At 33.6% G+C, this 22,492-nt stretch overlaps 1 protein-coding gene across 9 annotated transcripts in view; it reads left to right on the forward strand.

Moving 5' to 3' along the window:
* LOC106670970 (voltage-dependent T-type calcium channel subunit alpha-1H) overlaps positions 1–22,492 on the forward strand; it is a 112,388-nt gene that overhangs the window by 81,809 nt on the left and 8,087 nt on the right. For 2 of the 9 annotated variants that reach the window (XM_024228410.1, XM_024228411.1), the window contains 27 exons: positions 1,526–1,656; positions 1,712–1,870; positions 4,457–4,636; positions 4,693–4,875; positions 4,938–5,089; positions 5,242–5,445; positions 9,621–9,831; positions 11,471–11,626; positions 11,802–11,936; positions 12,006–12,141; positions 12,237–12,424; positions 12,480–12,613; positions 12,674–12,808; positions 12,892–13,042; positions 13,431–13,559; positions 16,309–16,565; positions 16,629–16,821; positions 16,887–17,036; positions 17,110–17,271; positions 17,332–17,553; positions 17,625–17,817; positions 17,875–18,026; positions 20,183–20,292; positions 20,349–20,479; positions 20,557–20,706; positions 21,066–21,355; positions 21,528–21,629. In XM_024228410.1, the coding sequence (XP_024084178.1) occupies positions 1,526–1,656; positions 1,712–1,870; positions 4,457–4,636; positions 4,693–4,875; positions 4,938–5,089; positions 5,242–5,445; positions 9,621–9,831; positions 11,471–11,626; positions 11,802–11,936; positions 12,006–12,141; positions 12,237–12,424; positions 12,480–12,613; positions 12,674–12,808; positions 12,892–13,042; positions 13,431–13,559; positions 16,309–16,565; positions 16,629–16,821; positions 16,887–17,036; positions 17,110–17,271; positions 17,332–17,553; positions 17,625–17,817; positions 17,875–18,026; positions 20,183–20,292; positions 20,349–20,479; positions 20,557–20,706; positions 21,066–21,355; positions 21,528–21,629 (4,496 nt within the window). Of the gene's footprint in view, positions 1–1,525; positions 1,657–1,711; positions 1,871–4,456; positions 4,637–4,692; positions 4,876–4,937; positions 5,090–5,241; positions 5,446–6,742; positions 6,861–9,620; positions 9,832–11,470; positions 11,627–11,801; positions 11,937–12,005; positions 12,142–12,236; positions 12,425–12,479; positions 12,614–12,673; positions 12,809–12,891; positions 13,043–13,430; positions 13,560–16,308; positions 16,566–16,628; positions 16,822–16,886; positions 17,037–17,109; positions 17,272–17,331; positions 17,554–17,624; positions 17,818–17,874; positions 18,027–20,182; positions 20,293–20,348; positions 20,480–20,556; positions 20,707–21,065; positions 21,356–21,527; positions 21,630–22,492 lie in introns of all 9 variants that reach the window. The other 7 variants (XM_024228413.1, XM_024228409.1, XM_024228412.1 and 4 more) reach the window with 7 other exon arrangements.

The raw sequence follows: 22,492 nt of genomic DNA on the forward strand, positions 1-22,492 counted from the left end.
AACACCACACAAACACGACACAAACACTTCAGACACAACACAAGCACAGAACAAACACACATAAACTATATACATTTGAAGATCCCTATAGCCCTGAGGTACCGGTACAGCGATTTGTGCCCGCTGCCGTGCCCCAAGACTACGCACAGGTCCGACGATATTCCAAAATATTGCCTATAAACGTCTAGCCTTCTACAATTGAAAAGGTGCTCGACTGTTACTCTATCTTTGCATAATGGGCACCTTTGCGGTCGCTTTCCTGCTAGAAGGTGCCCATGTGTAATCCTTGTATGACCTATGCGTAGTCTTGTCAGTATGACCTTTTCCCTTTTTGACCCATTTTCCGTGAACCAGGGACCGACGTCTTTCTTAACCTGCCACAGTTTGGCAGGGTTATTCCTATTTTTCCGAGCCCAGTTCTGGATATTCCTTGGGTTCGGATTGTACAACTCCCACTTCTTCCTTTCACTCAAAAAGATTACATTCATTCTAATAAATTAACATTAAACTTAGTGAATTTGGAATTGTCTTCAGCACAATTTTGTTTCAACAGTTTTCTTATTTTATATTTCGATATTTATTTAAAAATGAATTTAATTATTTAATGAAAATCTTACATAAAATAATATCGAAAAATGGCAAAAAGGAGGAAAAACTCGAAAGGTGGGGTTGAGATGGGGAGTTGATGTCCGAGTGGATCGAGGTCACGATAGCTCAAATAGTAGAGGAGCGGCGTATTTAGCCGAAGGTCGTGGGTTCGAATCCCGCTCATGAATCAATAAAACTAACTAACTTTTTCATTTCAACCAATACCTTACAAAAAGATTAATTAATTAAACTTATTGTTATACAATTTTATATTTTTGAAAAGACTGTATTAAATTGTCCTAATAAAAAATAATGGACATCTAAAAGCTGAGTAGAAAGTAAAGCAGTCTCTGATTTTTATTATATTGACAATTAAATTTTACCAAACATATGGATAATTGAAGATTTGTATTAATCTTGCATAGTTGAAGATTATGAACTAATTTTTAACTGAATTCACTTTCTTAAAGTCGACATTTTTAATAGGAATATTTCTAAAGAATAAGGCTTATAGATAGGTTAAACTAAATATTAAATTGGCACAATAAATTTTTCAAAAGTAACACTGGGAAATACACAAACAAATTAATGTTCAATCTATAAGTTGTAATGGAGGTATAAGTTGGCCAGATATAGTTTTGGGGTGGCCCAGGAAACTGCTTAATGTAGAATTGAAACAACTTGACCCAAACTGCTAATCTCTTGGTATAACAAATGTTGTATTCGATTATTGTTAACAAACATTCTATTGAGAATGCAGAATGGGAGTGAATCTTGACAGTATCGGACATTCCTCTGTCGAAGAGTAATTGATAAGCGCCTGTCGTTCTGCCTCAGTGGGTCTTCAATGGGATTAGGATTAATTTCGAGCCCCTTACCTGCGTACGATTATTGGACGACCTTGTTTTCCTTTTAATATTTGATCGATGCTTTTCAGGACCGGCGAGGAAAAAGGATGAAGAAGTACCTGCCGAAGCTGAAGACGGACTGAGCCCGAAAAAAAGCAGTCTGCTTCGTGTACCATCGTTCAACGGAGGCGGTTCGAGCAATTGGGAACAATCAAACGAAGTAATTGAATTTTCTTTCATCTTGAAAAGACATCCTACTTGTTTTAATTTTCCAGGGAAACCTTCTTTCGCCCGGAAATAGCCCTCAGAGAAGGAGGAGCAGTGTTATGTTCAGCGAAGTCGTCCTTCTGCACGGTGGGACGCAGTCTGAAACGCCCGTCATGTCTGAAAAAATAACTCAAGCCGGTGACGGATCCTTAAGACCTCCTAATCAGGTAATATATTTAAACATAAGAATTAAAATACTTGCCATGTAGCGAAATATCACGACTATCACCACCATTTATTAAGTAAATTTTTGATCTGACTGGTGAGCAGCAATAAATTTGCCGGGCTCCCTGTGTTAAATTGTGAGATTTCTCCATGGGATCTGCAAAGTGATTAGCCTGAAGGATGGTGAATGGACAAATCTAAAGGATCATCAACCCCCGAGACCCCCCCCCCCATGGAGAAATGTCACTACTTATTTAACTGGGATAAGTGGCATGGTGTTATACGGTTTCATCCAGTTTATTTTATTTTATTATAACTTTTTTCAATCTCATTTTCCCCAATGACCTCCCACATATCAATCACTTCTGGAGTCTCTCTCAGCTCCGTTTTTCTTTGTTTGCTGTTACATTAACTTCCCAAAATCCATAAAATCATGCTCCCGTCACCTTTTTGCAGATGACTCCCAAATTTAACATTCCTTCAAATCCTCTCTTATAAGCAGCAATTGTAATAACTCCGGAAGACTTAAACGTAGCTCCTAGGCCGCTGAATAATGGGCTTAACTTGAACTTCGAAAAATATTGTTTGGATCCAATTCTCTCCTTCATTCCTTACCAACCTACCGTTTAATATTAAAAATCACCCTATTTCTCCCTGTCCCACCGACAAGAACCTTGGGATTGTCCTTGATTCAGACTTTGTCCTTCAATCCCCATATCTAGCAGATTTTCGACTCTGCCTGGAGGGCCTACTGATACTGTACACCGACTTGATGTGGTTACAACCTTCCCGATAAAGTAATACTTCCTCGACTTCTTCCTCTATCAATGGACGTCTTCTTATTCCCCTCCCTACATACCTTACTCTACATACACCTCATCTCCTTACCTTCAAATCCTCTGTACACTCTCATAAAACTCGCGTTCGCCCTTCTGACCTCTGTTATTCCTTCCTCATCCATCCGTCCATCCTAAGCAATTCCCTTCCACAGTCTGTCCGTCGAGCCCCATTCCTTCCTATATTTTATGTCCAGTCCTTTTTATTACCACTTGGCACCGAAGGTTTGTAACTGTGTTTAATTTCCATAGTAGAATATTTTCACTTTATATGTATATATTTTAGTAAATGGAGGTCTTTGAAACACCTTATCAAACTTGAATCTCGATAAATTCTTTATATTCATCATTAATTATTATAAAGCAAACTTAAGATCCATAAAAAAGTTGTTTTTTTTTTTAATTCAATACTACTCCGAGCAACAAACTTTGAAGAAATTAAGTCTAAGTAGGATAAAAATAGCAATTATTGAAGTTTCTTCTGTAACCGTTACAAAGCAATATTTATAATTTTCACCTTTTACGGGGTTGCAAACACTGTAAAGTTATGTAATTTAAACTTGTGGAAGAACACGACTTTGCCAATTATGTGATTTCCTATTTTCCGAGCCAGTTATTAAAATAATTCGTAATACGATGTTTATATTTTCATATTAATGTTAAACTCAATAATTTTAATTAAATACATTGCAATTTTTAATTAAAGTGTTGCTAACATAAAATATTAATTAAAACAGTCATTTTCAAAAAGTCACAAATCTCTTTACAAATTTTAAAGAAAAACCTTTTCGTGACCACGCTTATGACAGGACGAAGTTTCTTGTAATCAGTCGGTACACAAATAGCCTAACGCTAATATGGGTCCCAGGTCATGGGTAGATAACCAGGCAGCAGAATACTGCTAAAAAATGGGAGCCTCAGAACAACTCATACGCCCAAATCCATTTTGTAGCATAAACTGTACCCAAATTAAAAAATAACTTGAGTAACTAAAGAACACAACATCAACTGAGAGCATAAACCAGACAAGCAAAAAGACCACTCGCAAAAAAACTGGGAAAACCGTTTTGGAGCCAAGCAGTTCTTGATACCATGGACCTAAAATGTATTCTCTACATCACAAAAGAAATTAAAATCTTCCAGGAAATAAGTTAGGAGAGCACAATAGACGAAAATTTAAGTGATAAAGGGCATCCCTACGACTCGAAATGAGGACTAAAATATTTTGCAAATCCACGAGCGGACTGTGTTGTAAAAACGTCATAAACAAGTTAATGAGAAACCTGTTCTAACTGTCTGAAACTATTTAGAACTTTTAATTCCTATGATTAAACGGCTGACTTCTACACTTAATTCACACAGTTTAGAAGAAAACAATTGTGACAAATGGAAAAAAATAAAACTGTAATAAGTTACTCACTTAACTATATTTATTACGTGTGGTGATTAGTGACCGTTAGTCGATAATTATTCGGAGATCATGGGATGCGGTCTGGTGTGACGTAGATTGTAGAAAAAAAATTTCTTTATCGTGCCAACGTTTCGATAGTTATTGAGATCATCTTCAGGGATCAAGTGTTTGTTTTGTGCGTAATTGTGCCATTCTTGTGTGTCGTGTTGAGAGTGCCACACAAGGAGTGCAAGTTGCACTCTCAACAGGACTGTTTCTATCTCCTCTTGTAGATCTATTCTGTTGCAGTTAAATCCAATTATTTTTATGGTGATACTTTACGGCGGTATTTATTATTTTAGCAGGGCGGTACAACTACAGAAGCGATGACCTGCCAAGAGCTGCTCGCGTTGAGCGGTGCTTTGAGTGCTGCTCTTCCGACCGGGCAGATCGCCCTCGACTCTTTGTTCACGTCTTTGAGCAAAGGCGTGCTCCAGTCGCACTTCACCTGGGCGGATACTGAACTCGCTTTGAAACCGACTGTAAGTATCCCCGAGTTCGCGGTACTTCCCGACACATAAATTCTTCCGGTTTTCAGGAAAACCAGAGGAGGAAAGAACCGGGATGCCTTATGAAGGGGTGCCTTTGCTTCCGTTACTGTTTTTTAGCCGGCATTCGCCGAGCGATAAAATCGTTAGTGGAGCACAAATATTTTCAGCAGGGGATTCTCCTCGCCATCCTCATCAACACCCTCAGCATGGGCATTGAACACCACAACCAAGTGAATACCCGATTTTTTCGTCGATTTCGCATCGGTTTTAATCGAATGTTGTTTTGTTCCAGCCTGAACAACTGACCCTGATAGTGGAAACGAGCAATATCGTTTTTAGTTCTATATTCGCTCTAGAGATGTTATTTAAAGTGATAGCCGAAGGTCCTTTTGGATACATTAGCAACGGATTTAACGTTTTTGACGGAGTCATTGTCATACTGAGGTAATATTTGCTCGAAAATCAGCCTCCGATGCGATATAAAACACCGATACTTTCTACAACTTAGACCCTATCGCATGCAGGCATCCACGATCGGCAGTGCTATTCAGTTCTTTGATTGAATTTTAAAAAATACGCTTGCTGAATTGTTTCAGCGTTATCGAACTAATCCAAACGTTTCTCGGAGAAGGCGAGGGCAGCTCAGGGTTGAGCGTTTTGAGAACGTTCAGACTGCTAAGGATCCTAAAGTTGGTCAGGTTCATGCCCAATCTCAGGAGGCAGCTTTTCGTCATGCTCAGGACTATGGACAACGTCGCGGTTTTCTTTTCGCTTCTTATTCTCTTCATATTTATATTCAGGTAAGCTGCATCCAACCAGAAAGTGATTGTGCAAGCCGATTTACGGAAACGATTACAATTCGACAGCTTTCAAAAGTGACAATTTCCAGTCTATTAGTACAGGCTATGGCCATTTCGGATTAGCAACTAGCTTGGTCCGCATTTTTTCAAACAACTAATAAACGAAACAAATAAAAATACAAACATAATTTACAACCATGATTTAACGATCCGATCCGTCTTCTTCATTAGATACATTCTGATAAATCATACACTCGATCTTAGCTTACCAACAATTATTTGAGATTTAGAAATAATCTTTCTTTAGTTCATCACGTCATCTTCATTCATCTTAAGTGTTAATAAACCAGCTGAAAAATTACAGGTGGTACAAGCTAGTTGAAAATCTGACAATGAACGATTATATGTTTGAAAGCTTATGTAGAAACATTTTTTAATGTCGGATTGCTAATTCACTAAAAGTCGTATATAAGCCATTATAAGCAGCAGCATTGAGAACAATATCCACCATACTAAAACATGGACTCTTTTTTCTTTTTTCTTTTACTTTTGTAATTTTTCTATATACATTAAAAGTAAATATTGTGTAAACATATAGAATGAGGTTGATATTGCTGCAAGGCTTGGCGGGCTGATCATATGAGCTGCATCAACCCCCCCAAAAAATTAGATTGCCCATTTTACCTTCAATGTTTGTTGACTTAACAGAAACTATCTTTGACAATTTGCCCATCCCTATCACAAATAATGTACAAATCCATTATTTGCCTCAGTGTACCCCCTTCCCTTTATTGAATCCTTTCAAAAGTAAACCAGGCGGTTTTTGTAGGTGACACAAATTCAAATTTTCTCTGTTGAAACATTTTTTTACGGGCAGAGGTGACCCTATTTCAGTTTTCGTTTTTATTTTGCTATATATTTGTTTTTTCTTCCAACTGAGTGGTTTGTAATGGAAACCAACTCTAGAAACGAGTGTTAATGGTGGGTGTGCCTCTAATTGGTTGTAAGGGATTATTTTCAGATTACTCTGAGCTCGGCTTGCAATACGCCGAGTAATGGGGGGCCTTATCATTTTGAACCAATCTACTTTGATCCATAAGTCAATTGATTTCCATTACAAGCTGTGTTAATCCCCCCTTTTTTAAATCAGCCTTTCTTTTCTTAAAATAGCTAATTAACAAGACAGGATCATACACAGACAAAAATAGCTACAGACGATTTTTTTCCGTAACTATTTTTGTTTTTAATTCGATGATATTGTAACGACCACCTCTCCGATTTTTTTGTTTCTCTTCAGTATTCTTGGGATGAACCTATTTGGATGCAAGTTTTGTGAACATACTACTGATGGGGATGAATCTTGCGACAGAAAGAATTTTGACTCGCTACTTTGGGCGCTTGTCACTGTTTTCCAGGTACAGATATTGAAATTCCCCATGGCAAAAAGAAATAAGAAAGTTGAAACTGTGGACACAAACCACAAGTTATCCTTTCATTTTTGTGGCTTTGCTCGTTTCCTAACCTGGGTTTCTTTGGTTGAAAAAAAAAAAAAATTCATTCAAACCCGATTGAAATTAATGCTTTGTTCATTTTATGTTTTGAGTTGTTTTCTTCATTTCATTAAATAAACAGTGTTCAAATTTTGGTGGAGTTTCCTACAAAAATGTAATTAATTCTCAAGTACATATTTGAATTCATATTACACAAATAAAGATAAATTATTTTATAACATTTTTACTATTGTATGTAATTTATTGCAAATAGAATTTGAATATGGTACAATAAAAGTCAAACAGTATAGAAAAAGTTTATCTTTAAACCTAAATGATATTATATGATAAGTATTTGTACTTTATTGCTGTGATTCACAATGAATTAATCATTATAAATTATTAACATTTTTATCATTTTAGACATAAATATTATTACATGCTTTAAAACTAATTTAATTTTCATTTTCTAAACAACAATTCTGGAGAAAACATCTCTCGAATGTTCATTGCTGGAAAGCAAAATTTTCGCATTAATAGGATGTAATTTCACTGCAGTTCAACCAAAGTAACCGTCCTTTCATGCTTATGCTTCATTGATAAATGTAACGAATGACATCATGGCCTTGTCTTCAGATAGCAGGTATGGTATACATCATAAACGATTGTATAAACCATATTTTTGATGATCGGGAAGTGGGGTTGTGCACCGCATTCTTTAATCACAAGACAAAACAAAACACATCAAGGCCCTTGAACAGATTTTTAGTCGATGATGAAATTTCATAAGTTTTAACATAAGATGATTTGACAAATACAACAACCTGGCATATCCCAAGAAGCCACAAACCTTAGAAAAGACTGTCTGAACTTTCCCCAGATACTGATTGCATTTTCAGTGTACTAATAAAATATAATAAATTTTTGATGTCTTACAGAATTTCATATTATTTCAACAAAAACTAACCTTTTTTAAATTTCTGCATGTGCATGACTTTTTCAATATTGTGTATATACAATAATTTTGAATTTTTTTCTCGTGTTTTTGCAATAAAACAAGCACATTTGAACACTAATTGTATACATTTTGTAAAGACTACATTGTCTTGTAAAATGTTTTTTTCATCTTGATAATCTATCTGTTTTTTGTTTTTGTTTTTTAATTTGCTCACACCCCACAATCTATGACGACATCATGACAACTTTCTTCTTGGTATTTTTTGTTCCTCGACATTTTTCAAATTACTTTTTCTCACTTCCTCGTCACCTCTGTCAAGGAATAAACATCGACAATAAACAATAAAAAATCAATTTTTCCTTGAGCCAGAGGAAAAATTATACAAATTTGTATGTATTTTCAAAGATGGCATTTTGTTAAAGAAAAAAGTAGTAACTATTTAAGAGTTTAATTAACATGTGTCACATACTAAACACGTACCACAGTAGAAATCCCAAATAAATGGCCTTAATATAATAAGTGCCATGCTTTCAACAATTCCAGCAGACAGTCCATTTCCTTAAACTGGTAGAGTCGCATTCCATGCTTTGTAGTTAGGCTCTTATTATTTTTTATTGTTGTTTTTACTATTACTACTTTTTAAAAAAAAAAAAAGCTGCAGCACTGCACTACTCATACCTAAATTTGTCATTGTCTTACTAATCTAATATTACTCTTTGTACTACTTCTTTATATTTATAGGTTGAAATTCGTGGAAAGATGTGCCATGTGCTGTATTTTGCTTTGTTGTTTAATAATACATTACAATAATGCTTTTTAGAGCTTATAACTCTAATTTTTATTAATATGTGTGAAATTATTAATTTGCTATTATTGTCAAAATAATAATTTCATTGCACGCCAGGTAGAATTAATATTTTTTTAATTAAAGCCAATAGTCATTAATTGATGATACATTTTAATCCAGTGTTACATTTTTAGCTTTAAACTTAAATTGATATGCACCACACTCTTATACTGAAAAATGGGGAAAAGTTAAAAATTTCCAGATGATCAATAACACACTTGATGGTGATAAGATGTATTTGTATATAATTACTAACATCTTTTACAGTATCCTTGTACAAACTTATTTGCCTTTACTTTATCTAAGCATGCAAGCGCTAGTTCAAAACTATTCCTACTCTATTAATATAAGTTCTGGTTTGTAAATATAAAAATTAAAATCAAAAAACATATTTATTACTCCATCAATGTTATTATTATCGAAAACTACAAAAAACTGTAAAATACATGTGAATAAAAATTCTAAAGTTTAAAATTAGTAAGTTAGAAACAAAAATTTTTAAAAATTGTGTCTTGGGTATTTCAGATATTTATCTAATCTACACCGCACATTAAAATTTTTATTTTACAATGATATGACTTTTTCAATTTGGTGTTTTTAACAATAAAATAGAACAAGATGAAATATATTCNATATATATATATATATATGTATATTTGTAGTTTCACTTCTCCCCATTCTTCATTATATTTTATTATGTTTTGTGTTTAGTTTTAATTTGCTTTAACTTTTTTGATAAATAATGAATAACAAAAGCCATACCATACAAAATTCACATAATAAAAACTAAAACATTTCTCTTACTTTATTCCAACGAGAATGTACATATTTAAATTTTTCATCAGTTTAAATACTTTTAATTCATGTTTTTCTCGGTCAGTCGGGGTTGTTATGGTAGTAGGGAGACATATGCTGACGAGGGGATGGTTTTCAGCATTCTGGGGATGTATCTATTTGGTGGTAAGTTCTGTACACTCGCTGACGGTTCGAGAGAATGCAACTGCAAAGAGATATTGGCGAAGAGGCCCGACTGCGTCTGTGATAGAAAACACTTCAACACGATGTTATGGGCCACTGTGACCGTTTTCCAGGTACACCAAGACACAACAGTTAAAAAATGAATTTTTTAATGCAGTTTCAACAGGTATACATGCCAGGCGTCAAAAATATCATGAAATGTAATGAAGACACATAAAGATACACATATCTTACAACTTAAACTCTATGAAGAGAGTAACTTTTCATTATTTAGATCAAATTATTTCTTTTTTGTTAATATTTAAAACATGAGTATTAACAAAAACATCGGCTTTAAAATTAAAATTCAGTTTTTAAACATTTTTCAATACAAACCAAGTTAAAATATTTTATTCTGCTTAAAAAAAATAATTTTGCTTTATGCTTTAAACATATATGATATGTGATTGCTCACTTGTGACATACTTGTCGTTTAATTTGAATCTTAAATCTTGAAATCATCATATGCTTGGCTCCATGTTTGAAACTTTTAATTTTGCTTTTTCAAAGGCTTGCTTTTTTTAATATAAAAATATGTTGTTTGTTGTATCAAAAATTAGTAGTGTATCAGCAATCTACATTAGCTGCTGCTATTTTTCTTGTAAAATTTTTTTTCAAAATTACCAACTTTGAAATCTTTTTTAAATTGGCTCTTCATTAAAGCTTTCTTTACGCATTTCTCATGCTTCTGCGTACATATATTAGCAGTCCATTGCAAAAATATCTAATACAGCACTGTTTTTGTCAATGGCCAAAGACATAAAACCTGCTTTCAATTTTCACTTTAGTAATCTACTCGTCTAAGTCACACACCACACTTTAAATTTGGTATTTACATAAATCCATTTTTAAACCCTTGGCCTTAATTTTTGCCTTAAAATGTATAATCAGGGCTAATTTTCTAGAAAAAGCCTATGCTCGTTGAAATCAATATTTAAAACATTTCATCGGAACATAAAAGCACAAGTTTTACAGCTATTTTTATCTCATAATTTGAGTTTTTATTGACATTACCATAAAGCAGTAAATTTAGTAATAGAATTGTGCTTTTTTTTCCCCCATAAATTTATGTGTAGATGTTATTGACTAAAATGCAAACTGCTAGCTTTTGAAAATTTTTGATAACTGCTTCGTTACATTTCAACTAAGAAATAATTGATAACAAATGTCACTCAATCACAGGCGCCTTCATGTACACCAAGCATAACATATTTATACATATTTAACTATCAAACCCCATGCTCAAGATGTTTTACAGTTTATGTCCCCCAACCACCTTACCAGGTAATTGATGTATAGTATGTTTATGTTTATCAGTGTTATTTTTTTAATAGCACAGATTATTTAGCAATTTTAAGTAGATAATACTTTACTTTAAAATCATTTTTTTTTAATATTCATGTATATATATTTATATAGTATATAACATTACCTCAACATTTTATAATAAAAAAAACACTAGTGTGCACGATTTTTAAATTTATAGTTTTAAATAATAACATTTGAACAACAGTACATTGATATCCCTTCATTTGCATATTTTATTATTAACAACTTATCTGTAAAAAGCTAAAATATCAAATGATTATCAAAACATGGTACCAATTTTAACTTGAATTGCAATAATTTAATTTCTAAAATTCAGAGAAAAATTAATAAATAAGGCTCAACAATGATGTGATCTTGTAAATTTTAACGTCTCTTTAACTCTAGATTTTGACGCAAGAAGATTGGAACGTCGTTCTTTTCAATGGCATGGAAAAAACAAGTCATTGGGCTGCCCTGTATTTTGTCGCCCTAATGACTTTTGGCAACTACGTATTGTTCAATTTGCTTGTGGCCATCCTAGTCGAAGGATTCTCATCAGAGGTAAGCAAAAAAATTTCCCATTCCTTTCCAAGTTCTGTTACAATTTTAAATTGAATTGTCAATTTTATATCGGTTTTTTTTTTTTTTTTTGTTAAACTTCAAATTTTACCTTAACAGAATTTAAATTATTTTTGAAGTGACTGCCAACCTGATCTAAGTGTTTTCTTTATTTTAGAGACATGAGCGAAGAGAAAGAGAACAAAGAGAACTAGCAAAAAAACAAATGGCACTGCATCGTAAATATTCTGAATGTTTCAGCGAAGATGTTTACAGTTCATGTTCTCTTTCTGAGCAAGATAGCTACATGCAGGTACATAATCGAGTCTAATTTAAAAAAGAAATGTAATTTATTGTAAATGTGTATAATGGTTTAAAACAGCAAGAAGCGAGGAGTGAGAGGGAAGAGTATAATCGCAGATTAAAAGAAAACGGTCACAAAGATAAAGAAAACAGCTGGAAATTAAAATCAAGCCAGAACAAAGAGGACTTCAACTTGAAATGTAACATTCAAAAAGGTATGCAATATTAATCCCTAAGCTGTAATTTATTTTAGATTAGTTGGTATCAATTGAATTGCGATAATATTATTTCCTGCATCTATGGTTTGAAGATGATGTTTCAGAAAGCCAGATGCTGACTCAGGCACCGATAATAACTCATACAGCCGCAACGCCTCAAGACTCCCCTAATGCCACACTTGACGGTAGCGCCAGGGACTTTAACAACAGGCTCAGCTCTTCCATGGCTCTACAATTTTATTCAAGCTCTCTTTCCATCGATTCAATCGATTGCTCAATGGTAAAGATTATTTTTGGAATTTTTCGATCTTTTTGTAATTTCTTTGCTCTTGCAGTCATCGCAAGTGAGTATACCCGGAATGCTGAAACCCCCGACACTGACGGTCAACAATTTGACTGCACCTCATCAACACTTCAGAAGGAGAGCGAGCGTAAATAACGGTGCCAGTAGAAAAGATCCATCCCAAACGTAATAAAAATGGTATATTTTGACATGAACCATTTTTAATGCTTTCTGTTTATGTTTTAGTTCACTATTTCAAAGACGATGCTCTTGGAAGATGTCCAGAAGTTCATTAAGGAGAAAATCACGATCAGGTTCAGAGCCTGATGAAGAGCAGAATATAGTTTTGAATAACAACAATCATTTAATAGCCAGTCCAATGTAATCATTATTTTTTTTTGTTTAAATAATCTAATTCTTGTTTTGAAAATTATTAAAATTTCTGTTTTTCTGATTTGTTTTAGACAATCAGAACTTATACATTGTAATGGCAACCTGATAGAGACAATACGAAATGACACACAAAGTAGTAAAAATTCTAGTATTATTAAACTAAGTCCTCAAACTTCAATACGAAGTCAAAATTCTAATAATTCTGAACAACAATGTGCTCAGGTTTATAAATTATAATAATTTAACTTATTATTATTAATTATTCAGAAATCGTGAGATGCGGTCTGGTGTGATGTAGGTTTCAGAAAAACATTTTCTTCATCGTGCCAACTTTTTGATCTTTATTGAGATCATCTTCAGAGCCTGGGATTTACAAACATTGTTTACATTTAACATGTAAGGATGTGTTTGTAAATCCCAGGTTCTGAAGATGATCTCAATAAAGATGGAAACGTTAGCACGATAAAGAAAATGTTTTTCTGAAACCTACATCACACCAGACCGCATCTCACGATTTCCGAATAATTATCGATTAACGGTCACTAATCACCACACATTATTATTATTATTAATTGAATCATTAAATCTCAAGATTGTGCTTTCTTTTTAGGTGTCATGGGTAGCCAGCGGTGGCTTATCGAGACAAAATTCAATAGGAGGTGCAAGTGTTTGTAGCAATCAAAACTCTCAAAATTTAACTCCCACAGTCACTCAACCAATATCTTCGCAACATCTAAAGGTTTATTAAATTAACTAAACCATTTTATTTACAAATTTTGATTAATTTAAATTATTACAAAATACGGTTAACTGTTAACTATCTCGATATAATTGATAACAGCCTTTACTGTTATAACATTGAACATTGATGACACACCACTCAATTTATTTAGTTTAATAGTTTAATTTGGTGGTATTCCACAGTGGGTCATTGATGTTATGGGGTGGCACTTCCTTGAATGCGCCGAATTGGTTGTTGTGCGAGAAAGCTCTCTAACTTTGCTGAGGGACTTACAAGACATAATCAAAGAAATGTAGTGCCATTAGCCCCACATTGGTGAGAAATTCTTGCTATAATGCAGGATAGTGCCAGGCAATAGTAGCATCGGTAGCCGCAACGGTTTAGGCGTTGACACGGCGCTCATCACTGTAAGGTGAAGGTCCCGGGTTCGAATCCAGCGGCCCTGCATTCGAACCCGACATACTTACAAATGGGCTTTTTTTCAACTGGCACCCTGAGGGTTTATATGATCTCTGCTGTTGCGAACCCTCATAGAAAAAAAAAAAAATAGTGGATGACTACTTGAATGTGGTTGGAATTGAGTGCATGGTGTGGCCAGATCGAAGCCCAGATTTAAACCCAATCGAACATATTTGGGACGAACTTAAGCGACGAGTAGGATGGTGAAACCCAGCTCCTAGCACCCTAGAAGAATTGGAAATGCTTGATCAATAAGAAAAAATTCCTCACGATTTTACCAGAAATCTTTTCCAAGTTCATATTATATTTTCACAGACACATCATTTAAAAATTTTATTATCAAGTTATACACACTGGTATGCTTGAATAGAGCTCTACTTTCCGTAGAGCTTTCCTTCTTTCTCCAGATCCTGGTAGAATTTATTTCTGGCTGACGAATGTTGGCTGCAGTGAAACATTATGTACATTAGGTCCTCCTTTACTCCGCATGTGTCACAATTTGGGTGTTGTTTTGTGCCGATCATGTGAAGATACGCTGCGCAGATGCCATGGTTTGTTCTTAACCAATGTATGACGGTTATGTCATTTTGTGCCATGTCTAGTTTGTTAAACCACGGTATTGCTTTCACAAGTGGAAATAATGTTTTATAAGCCATTCCCTTATCCGAGGCAGAGTATTCAGTTTGCCATTCTATTTGAATTCTTGTTTCCAATATTTGAAAAAGGTCTGTGTAAGGAATCCTTATGATTCTAGGGGTGAGTAACTGTGTGGCATTTTTTGCAAGTTTGTCGGCTTTTTCATTGCCGTAGATGCCCGTATGTCCTTTAATCCACACAAAAGAGACCTTTTTTTTAAAAGTGGTAAAGTTGTTAACAGTCTTTTTTATATCAACTACAATATAATTCTTAATGTTAGTAAATGTGTTTTGCAAGCACTGGATTGCACTGAGGCTGTCTGTGCAAATTATAATGTGATTCGTTATAGGAAGGTTAAGTGTAAAAAAAGTTAGTGCTGCCTTAATTGCTAATAATTCCGCCGAATAAATTGATATCTCTGCCAGCAGAGGAATTGATTCCCCTTTATTGATGCTAGGGCAGAACCAGGAGCATCCAACCTTACCAGACATGAGGGATCCATCAGTGTAAACAGTTAAGCGGTCCTTAGGGAAAAGTTCCTGAAGATCAGCAAGCACTTGTTAATTAACCGCTACAGGATTTTGTCCGGAGTAGTCTTTTAGTACATAGCAATTAATGGGGTTTCTAATTATTTTTAGCTCTGAAGAGAAAATTGGAAGGGTATCTCTTTATTCGATTTGTTCTTGATATTTTGCCAGAGAGGTGGTAATCGGTGGAGGTTTTTTCTTTTGTCAATATTTTTTTGTTAGATTCATTATGGACAAATCACAGATGTGCTGAGCTAGAGATGTTTTTTTCACCATTTGGCATAACACAAACCATCCTGCCAGTTTTTCTCTTCTATGTGACAGTGGCTGATCGTTACTTTCAGCTTTGATGACATCAATGGGGGTGCTCTTAAGAGACCCCAAACAAGTTTTGAAAGATTTGTGCTGTATGATGTCCAATTTCTTTAATTTTGTTCTAGAAGCTTGTCCATAATAAATTGATCCAAATCAAAATCCAAGAAATTTGATTTCATTAGCCACCGAAAATGATTTTTTAGCCAGGGTCAATGTGTCAGGAAGAGTAGAGTTCATGGATCTTGTAAAATAACATATTTTTGATTTTTCTTCAGAAATATTTAATCCGTTGGTGTATATCAAGTTCAGTAATTTTGTCACCGTCGAATCCATGGCCTCTATTGCCGCTTCTGCAGATTTGTGAGTGGAGTAGACGCATATGTCATCCACCAGTTGAATAATTTTAACATTTTTTGTTATTACATTTTCTACATCTGCAACGTATAGCAAATACAGCAGTGGGCTTAGTATTCCTCCTTGGGGCAATCCAATACTAGCTACTACAATATGGTCCCCTTAAAACTATTATTGGTAATTAATAAGTTTAGTAAATACAAACAGTTAATAAACTTACAATTGCAGTAATGTAAGTAGATTTTCATATTTGTTAACCTTGAGAATTATTAATAATAGTTTCAAAATGCTGATGAAGATATTCCTCTAAAACTCATCAAAGAAAATGAGTTTTTGAACTTTTCTAATACAAAATTATATTCATTGTTATAATTATTATTGGAATAACTCTCATCATGACTATGTAGCTGATATGCTGATATAGATAAAAAGCCTTAGACAAAATAATTTTTCAGGTCACTACAACAAATAATTCAAACTTGAGTATACCTCAGCGAATTGAAGATTGCAAATCGATCAATATCAGTGCAGGAGCTTGTGGTCTTCGGCAGCCGTCACCTCTTCCCAAAGTAAAGGAAACCCCTCCAATTGAAGAGTCGACAAGCGAACCCTCTGTGCCCCCTGTACCAAAAGTTTTTTTTTTTTTTAAACAAGAGGGCTGTTTTGTGGAGAGGGAGGACTACGCACTGTACATATTCCCTCCTGATAATTCGTATGTTATATTAAATTCCAATCAAATCAATAGTTAACTATTGTAACTCGTTGACTATTTCAGATTTCGTCTAATGTGTAAGACATTCGTCGAGCAAAAATGGTTTGACAACGTAGTTTTATTTTTTATCGCCCTAAATTGCATAACTCTGGCCATGGAGCGCCCCAATATCCCTCCTTATAGCAAAGAGAGGCTGTTTCTTGCAACAGCAAACTATGTTTTTACAGCCGTTTTCAGTTTAGAAATGTTTGTTAAGGTAAATTCACAATCTCAGAGATCATTTGACCAATAAAAGTTTAACTATTTCATTTATTATTATAGGTGGTTGCTACAGGAATGTTTTATAGTAGAGATGCTTATTTCACTTCAGGTTGGAATGTGATGGATGGATTGCTTGTGTTAATCTCTATAATAGATTTACTCATGTCAGTAATCTCTGAAAGTAGCCCACGAATTTTTGGTATTCTTAGGGTGAGTTAAATTTTCATTATTTATTAATATTTTTATATTACAAACGCACATAATTAATAATTTGCTTTTATAGGTTTTTAGACTACTCAGATCATTGCGTCCATTACGTGTAATTAATCGAGCTCCTGGTTTAAAACTGGTAGTTCAAACACTTCTATCCTCATTAAAGCCTATCGGAAACATTGTGCTCATTTGTTGTACGTTTTTTATTATATTTGGGATTCTTGGTGTTCAGGTGAGCTGTGCAAAATGAACGAATATGGATTAATATTTTACACAAAAATTTGTGTTTTAGATGTTCAAAGGAACCTTTTTTTATTGTGATGGCCCAAATATAAAAAATGTTAAAAACAAGTCTGACTGTTATGCAGCTCATAAACAAAACAGATGGCTGAATAGAAAATACAACTTTGATGATCTCGGCAAAGCACTCATGTCACTTTTTGTACTTTCATCGCGAGACGGCTGGGTCAACATAATGTACACTGGATTAGACGCTGTTGGTGTAGATCAACAAGTATGATTCCATTGGGATATAAACCATATAAAATGTATTGTACGTATTTTTTTCTAATCGTACTTTTACAGCCTCAAGAAAATTACTCGGAATGGAGATTGTTGTATTTTATCGCATTTATCCTGCTTGTCGGATTTTTTGTGCTCAACATGTTTGTCGGAGTCGTAGTCGAAAATTTTCACAGATGCAGGGAAGAACAAGAGAAGGAAGAACGAGTCAGAAGAATGGCCAAAAGGGCCAAACAAATGGAGAAAAAGAGAAAAAGTACTAGTCGACAATCTTCAGGAATAAAAAAAATTCTCTAACAAATTTCTGTTGCAGGAATGCATCAACCTCCATACTACACTAACTACTCAAAATCTAGGCTTTTTGTCCATAATGTTGTAACATCAAAATATTTCGACTTAGCCATTGCAGCTGTAATTGGCCTAAATGTTATAACAATGGCAATGGAATTTTACATGATGCCAAAAGTAAGTTTGCGTATTTACACAGACTTTACAAATGGGCAATAACAGAAATTAATTCAATATGAAAATAAATCCATTAAATGTTAACAACTCATTTGCCAACAGAAAAAATAAATATTGTTCACTTATGTGTCGTGATTAGTGACCGTTAATCGATAATTATTCAGAAATCGTGAGATGCGGTATGGTGTGATGTAGGTTTCAGAAAAACTTTTTTCTTTATCGTGCCAACGTTTCGATCTTTACTGAGATCATCTTCAGGGCTCAAAGTGTTTGTCTTCTGTGTAATTGTGCCATTCTTGCGTGTCATATTGAGAGTGCCCTGAAGATGATCTCAATAAAGATTGAAACGTTGGCACGATAAAGGAAATGTTTTTCTGAATCCTACATCACACCAGACCGCTTCTCACGATTTCTGAATAATTGTTCACTTATATTAATAAATATATATATATATATATTTAGCAGTCATAATTGACCGTATTAACTATATTATTTTGTTTATATCCCACTCGCACTTGCTTTTTTATCTCAACCAAGACCTTTGATTAAAAGTATAATCAGTTAAAATTGTTCTCTTATTTAAAATACATATTTTATATTGTTATATACCTGATAACCAGACCATGTTTGTGCGTTTTTCATTTCTTATTGTTTTAAAACCATCAATAAATATTTTTATTTACTTAGGAAGATTAGATGTTTGCATCACTGAATACCAAGAGGATAATGTGTCAATTCATAAAGAAAAGTTCTCTGTAAATTATAAAATATTTTCTTTCTCATGGCTTCAAAAATGATCAGTGTCTGCTTATAATACGAATTTAAGCTTGGTAATAAGCCGGCCAAGGCAGCTTGTAAAATTTGCATTGCATTCTGGTGATAAAACAATAAGAGAGCACATTGCCCAAAAGTGGTTCAACAAATTTGCTTCTGGAAAAGAGGGGTTTGAAAATGTGCAACACAATTTAAAAAGCTACATTGCATTCAAAATAAATTTATATTGCTTGCTAATTTGCCTCCACGGCACATAGAACTTTCTGACCTCCTATACTGTAATTCCATGGCTCAAAGAAGTAATCCTGCAAGGGACGCTTAAATTGTTTGCTAAGGTTTCAATAAACATGTAATACTATATGTAGAGCAATAGGTAGTCACTGGAGTAAACTGGAAGCACATAAGAATGAAACACCTAATTAAGAATCATTAATATCTGTATAACAACACACATTCTAGCCATTAACTATCAAATGTACATAAATATTACCATAAGTATTTATTTATTGTGTGCAATAAATACAATTAGACTACCAAAGATAATTATTTATTTATTGTATAATATATTACATTGATAATTAATTAAGAGCTTTGTGGTTTTTTGTATGACAATTTTCCCAACAAACTATAAATGATGTGGTAAATCCAAAACTTAATTTATGTAAAATTAAATTTTTTTTTGCACTGCGTTCATGAAATAGGGCCGAGCCACTTTACCCTTGAAAACATATTAATAGTTTTACATTTACACAGAAATCTGATCAATGAGTATTAACAAAAATGAACAATAGTCTGGAAGACCTTCTGTCATGAATGAAGACGAAGGGAAGATGTCGAACTTGCCAGAGTTTCAACAAAAGCGATGAAACCATTTTCTCTAGCTTACATTAACTTGGGAAGATATGAAAGCTAAATGGATAATATATGAAATGGATGCTGGGCAAATCATACCATTTTCATACCAATGACCCTGTCCCATTGACACAAAAACCAATTATTCATTGAAAATGATACTTTGTGTTTGGTGGAGTACGGCAGGCATTGTGCACCAAACTCTTGCCACAGAAACAAGTATCCTCACCCTGGCTCAGAAACAACCTGCTCTTATGAACAAAAAGTTTTTTTCTGACTTTCACCTTTTTTTAGCAATAGACTATCATATAACAAATAAGAAGTTTTATAAAATCCCAGGACCTAAACTTTTATAAGTAACTCGTAGATTCTGGTGAAGACCATTTCCCTAATTAAATTATTTCTAAACTACTTTTAATTGTGGCAATTATTAAACCCTTTAAACCCACATGAACTTTTCTGGTTACCTGGTACAATAAAAGTTAATCTTAAACAATATTAATCTTGCTTATTTTTTAATTTAATTTCAGGAATTAACATATGCGTTAAAAATATTCAACTACTTTTTCACAGCAGTTTTTATCCTTGAATCCATTATGAAACTTGTTGCGTTGGGCGTAAAGCTTTATATGAAGGATAAGTGAGTAATAAACTATAGCACGATAATCATAAGTTTAACAAATTATATATTTTCAGATGGAATCAATTGGACGTATTAATAGTCATATTATCAATTGTTGGGATTGTTCTTGAAGAAATGGAATCAAATATAATTCCAATAAACCCAACTATAATTAGAGTCATGAGGGTGATGAGAATTGCCCGAGGTATTTATTATAAAAGAGAATCATTAACATACAAATGTTTTTGTTGCAATACTGATATTCTATTTTGTCACGTATAGTATTGAAATTGTTAAAAATGGCAAAGGGTATCAGGGCTTTGTTGGACACCGTAATGCAAGCCCTTCCTCAAGTCGGCAATCTTGGTCTTCTTTTCTTCCTTCTGTTTTTTATATTTGCTGCACTTGGTGTAGAACTTTTTGGCCGACTCGGTGAGTAAAATGTGAAGATTATTATTATCATCCACCTGAAAGTTTTACTTGAGTAAACAATTTAAAATGGGTTCTTGGTCCTTATTTTTCTCTAAATTTTATGAGTCTGTTTTATGTTTGAGTAGAAAACAAAAATCCTTTCCTTAAAATTTTAAATTTATTTTTTATTTGTCTTAGCTATATTTATTTCTATTAACTATTACTATTAAAACAAAAACAAGAATCATGGTCTGTTAGTATGAAACAAAATTTTAAAAAATGTATGTGATTTATAAAAAATAATACACAAAATTATTTATATTTTTCTAATTATATATATTTTGCTGTTAATTAACATGACTTTTAAACTTTTTATTTAGAGTGTAGCACAGAACACCCATGCCAAGGGCTTGGCGAGCATGCCCATTTCAGTAATTTTGGTATGGCCTTCCTCACGCTCTTCAGAGTTGCGACTGGTGACAACTGGAACGGGATAATGAAGGACACCCTGCGCACGGACTGTGACGACAAACCAGATTGTGTTAAAAATTGTTGCGTCTCAGGAATTGCGCCGATCTTCTTTGTTATCTTTGTTCTGATGGCCCAGTTCGTTCTGGTGAATGTCGTGGTGGCCGTATTGATGAAGCACCTAGAAGAATCACACAAGCAGGTGATTCGCTTTATTTTTACCTATTTTTTTTCTTTATCGATTTCTTCTCGTTTTGCATTGTCTCGCTAATTGATATCACACACATGAAAAATATATATTTAACTGAAATGTACAACTAAGAAATAATTCTAATTACACTTGTACCATTGGTAATCGATTCCATCTAAAACAGGATGCAATGGACAAATATTTAAATGAGCTGGCCAAACAAAACGGGGAAGAGGGTGTTTGGTTCACTAAAGAAACGGCGACACACCAGGAATTGACTGAATTGGTGAGACGGGGTTGATAAATAGCAATGATGGATCACAAATCGCACTTGTTTGTTTTATTTTACAAAATATGCTCTTTAGAACTTGTGCCTCTATACAACAGTTTATATCATGAATTTAGTACCTTTTAGAAGTGCACGACACACAGACAAAACACCTTTTAAGTATTAAAAACACAACAAAAACAAAATCACTAATAAAGGCGAACAAGAGAAAATTGCTTTTATGTATTTCATTTCATTGAGAATCAATTATAAAATAAATAACAATTTTATTACAAATTGGAACAAATTGTTCACACTATTGTTTAATTAAAAAATTACTTAAATTACTTAATTAATTATCAAATTTATTGGTAAAAAGCACTTGCAAATAAAAAAGAATTAATAAAACATTTATTTTATTACATAAACTATACAGAAAAAAGACATTTTGCATTTACAGGATTGAAGAAATCCCAATACATGCTTTGACTTTTTATTTATACAATTTTTCTGCATGAATTAATTACAAATTAATATTTGAAGTCAATGAAATGCTCAAATCATTTTTCTGATTTTGTCTGTACGCAGCTTAAAATTTTCGTTTTGAGTTTTGTTTTTGTTCAGTTTGAAATCTCACAAAGCAATAGCAACTCATGAAAAAAAAAATCGCCACACCATAAATATTTCCCAGAAGGGTTGTAGCTTGCGAAAGATGGCAAATTGCTAATGTTTTTTCCTATTTGCAATTATTAAACACTAGCACTACCACTATTTAGAAGATAAAAAAAAGATTTAATCATAAATTCCCTGTATTGAGCAGACAATTGGAAATCATAATTTAAATTAACAATCTTGCATTAAAAAATTACAGTCTTGTAATT

Source organism: Cimex lectularius, unplaced genomic scaffold (assembly GCF_000648675.2).
Source record: "Cimex lectularius strain Harlan isolate CLEC.00 unplaced genomic scaffold, Clec_2.1 scaffold294, whole genome shotgun sequence".
Lineage (NCBI taxonomy): Eukaryota > Metazoa > Arthropoda > Insecta > Hemiptera > Cimicidae > Cimex > Cimex lectularius.